The sequence below is a fragment of the Gossypium arboreum genome, chromosome 11, assembly GCF_025698485.1.
Source record: "Gossypium arboreum isolate Shixiya-1 chromosome 11, ASM2569848v2, whole genome shotgun sequence".
NCBI classification, from domain to species: domain Eukaryota; kingdom Viridiplantae; phylum Streptophyta; class Magnoliopsida; order Malvales; family Malvaceae; genus Gossypium; species Gossypium arboreum.
Genome location: NC_069080.1, coordinates 128,143,576 through 128,147,330, shown reverse-complemented (window position 1 = coordinate 128,147,330; position 3,755 = coordinate 128,143,576). Strand labels below are relative to the sequence as shown.

General features: G+C 42.3%; 1 protein-coding gene across 1 annotated transcript; it reads left to right on the top strand.

Moving 5' to 3' along the window:
* The first annotated feature begins 835 nt into the window (after positions 1–835).
* On the top strand, positions 836–2,912 carry LOC108472325 (uncharacterized). The gene is made up of 3 exons (XM_017773817.1): positions 836–1,839; positions 1,887–1,971; positions 2,070–2,912. Exons 1-3 carry the CDS (start codon positions 836–838, stop codon positions 2,910–2,912), a joined length of 1,932 nt encoding a protein of 643 aa, XP_017629306.1.
* Positions 2,913–3,755: the final 843 nt, after the last annotated feature.

Genomic DNA, 3,755 nt, shown 5'->3' with positions numbered 1-3,755 from the left:
CTGAGATACACACGCAGGGGCTATCCGTTACTGAGGATCCTCTCTACCCCTGGTTTCACTCCGATGAATACTCAAATGCAACCCGAGCTGCACATGCGAAGGCCGTCTGTGACAATCAGGCCCCAACAATTACAGGCCAACATCTCGATGCCGATGAACTATCAGGCTGGCTCAGGTTCTAGTCCGGAGGATAACCCGACTAACTTCGGTGTTCCCGATCTTAATAATGTAATAGAAGCGGAAAAAAAAATGGTGGAGCTTCCGAAAGACTCAAAGAATAGTGTAGATGGTTGGAAGAAAAATTTAAAGAAATAGAAAATGCTGACTATCGTGGTGGAATCAATGCTAAGGAGTTAAGCTTGGTTCCAGACTTGGTACTTCCCCCAAGTTCAAAACGCCAGAATTTGAAAAATGCAATAGAAGTAGCTGTCTAGAGGCTCACATCACCATGTTTTGTTGAAGAATAGCAGGGTACGTTCACAATGATCAACTGTTGATCTACTGCTTCCAAGATAGTTTGGTCGGGTCTGCGACCAAATGGTACAACCAACTAAGCCGTGCTTAAATCCATTCATGGAAAGACTTGGCACAAGCTTTCATGAAGTAATACAGCCACGTGACAGACATAGCACCCGATCGAATCACATTACAAAACATGGAGAAGAAACAAAATAAAAGTTTCAGGCAGTATGCCCAAAGATGGAGAGAGGTGGCGACGCAAGTCCGACCACCTCTTTTGGAGAAAGAAACGACTATACTCTTTATCAACACTCTGAAAGCTCCATTTATTAACCACATGTTGAGAAGCGCTACTAAGAGTTTCTCAGACATAGTAATGCCAAGAGAGATGATAGAGAATGCGATAAGATGCGGGAAGATTGAAACAAGGGAAAATGCCAAGAAATTAGCGCCGAGAAGGAAAGAAAACGAGGTGAACAACACGAGTGTATACAATAAGAGTTATAACAAGCCAGTCACCGTGAGCCAACCGAGGATGGTGACTACCAGCCATCAGGGCTCCACAAGACAAGATTCCAACTCAAGGCCTAACACGGAAAGAGTCCAGTTTACGCCTATCTCGATGTCCTACAAGGAATTGTATCAGAGCTTATTTGATGCCCATGTGGTGTCACCTTTCTACTTGAAGCCTTTACAACCCTCATTCCCAAAATGGTACGACACAAACACCCAATGTGAGTACCATGCGGGGATAACGGGGCACTCGATTGAGAACTGTACCGCATTCAAAAAGTTAGTGAAAAAACTCATCGAAATAGGTATCATAAAGTTTGGTGACTCACCAGGTCCCAATGTAGCAGGAAATCTGTTACCCGACCATGCTAATAAAGGGGTAAACACGATAGTCGAGAGTGGGAGAAAAAGAATCAAGATAGATGTATCAGAGGTAAAAACCCTTTTTAAATGGGTTTGGGAGAAGATGGTAGAAGGAGGTTTAGTCACACGACATCCAAGGGAAATGCCCAGAGAAGCAAGAAGATACTGCGAGCTTCTTGCCGATGAAGGCTATGACATCCAAGAGTGTAATAAGTTTAGGTCCATAGTGCTAGATCTGATGGACAATAAGGAGATGGAATTTTATGAAGAAATCAGAAGATTAGAGGAAGGAGAGGTTTACGCTACAGAAGAGGGAACAACAGAAAGGGTCCAAAGAGTTAATCATCCTGTAGTGATCATTTCGCGACCCAAGAAAAATGAAGCAGGAGTACAACTGGCACCGAGATTCATAATCCAGAAGCCGATATCTTTCCCATACAAGGATAGCAAAAAGGTTCCTTGGAATTACGACTGCAACGTGACAATTCCCGGGGGGAAAGCCCGGTAAGTGCTTCACAAAAGAACCAAGATGTAGATTTCTATACATGCAGTGGGAGATGTTATGACCCTGTGAGTACAAAAAATGAAACCGTTAAAAAAAAGTCCCCAATGGTTGAGCAAAGGAAGGAGAAGACGGTCAGGTTCAAATCACCAGTCATAATTCGGTAACCGAGAATAAAGCTAGGGAATTCCTAAAACTTTTAAAGCATAGTGAGTACAGCGTTGTTAAACAGCTACGCAAGCAACCGGCTCGCATCTCAGTGCTAGCCTTACTTTTGAGCTCGGAAACATATCGGAACGCGTTAATGAAAGTACTGAATGAGACTTATGTCGCGAATGACATCTCAGTTAACAAACTGGATCGTCTGGTTAACAACATCAGTGCAGATAATTTTATTTTCTTTAACGATGATGAAATACCACTGGGAGGTATGGGGTCTACGAAGGCTCTGCACATTACCACACATTGTAAGGGATACACATTGCCAGGGGTATTAATTGACAATGGGTCTGCTCTAAACGTCTTACCTCTATCCACATTAAATAGGTTTACTGTGGATAGTTCCCATATGAAAGCATGCCAAAATGTAGTGAGGACGTTCGATGGTACCGAAAGGAAAGTAATGAAAAGGATCGGAATACCCCTTCTAATCGACCCTAGCACGTACGAGGTAGATTTCTTTGTAATGGACATCAAGCCCTCTTACAATTACTTATTGGAAAGGCCCTGGATTCACTCAGCGGGGGCAGTACTGTCATCGTTACATCAAAAGCTCAAATTTATAACGGAAGGTCGATTGGTGACCATAAATGCGGAAGAAGATATCATTGCATCCGTTACCAGCAATGCATCGTATTTGGGGACAGATGATGAAACCATAGAATATTCTTTTCGGTTGTTAGAATTTGTAAATGCGACCTTTGTTGTCGAAGGAAATAAGATCCCGACGCCTAGAATATCCAAAACTACAAGAATGGGCCTACGATTGACGGTTGGAAAAGGAGCTTTACCGGGGAAAGGACTTGGAAGAAGCCTACAAGGGAAGGTCGAATCACCTATGCTCATGGACAAATGAGACCTCTTTGGCTTAGGATTCAAGCCAGATGCAAAACAAAAGAAAAAAGAGCAAGAGAAGAAACAAGAAAGGAGAAGAGCACGTTTAAGCGGGGAAGAGGTTAAGTGGGAGCCGATGACTTTTCCTCACATATCCAGAATATTCGTGTCGGGAGGGACTATTCACACTGAAGGAAGATCGACAAGGAAAAGATCTGCCGAAGAAATGTTGGAAAACTTAAGCATTAATGCGACATACGAAAAGAAATTGGAGTAGAGAATTTGTCGGGCATTCGCCCTTATGAGCCGGGAAGTGTTCTGAATAATTGGACTGCGGAAGAGATTCCTGTAGTCTTTAGAACTAACACAGAGTAATGTTCAAAACACACTTATTGCTCTAGGCCTAGGAGTAATAAGAGTCCCTTTTGTGAAATAGGCTTATGTTCAAAATCGTTATTTCAATGAAATGCATCCTTTTGTCTTATTCCGTGCAAATATTTTTTTATTCTTTCATTCATGATCATACCATACATATCATTGTTCTTAGATTCTCTTGTTCTTTGTATCTTCCTTCGCACCTACAACAGGTCTCTAGATATCAATGATATGAGCGACGTTGCTACTCACTCAAAGTCTCCTTTTGAGCGGGATATGTGTCTAGAGGGATCTCAGGACTTTGAGGATGACAAAGACTGTGACTTATCCCCTAATTTGTTAAGGATGGTAGAACAAGAGGATAAACAGATTTTACCCCACAAAGAGACAGTAGAAGTTGTGAACTTGGAAGGTGAACTAGAAAAGAAAGAAGTAAAGATCGGAGCTTGCATTACTACAGAGACAAAGCAGGACCTTATTGAGTTACTCC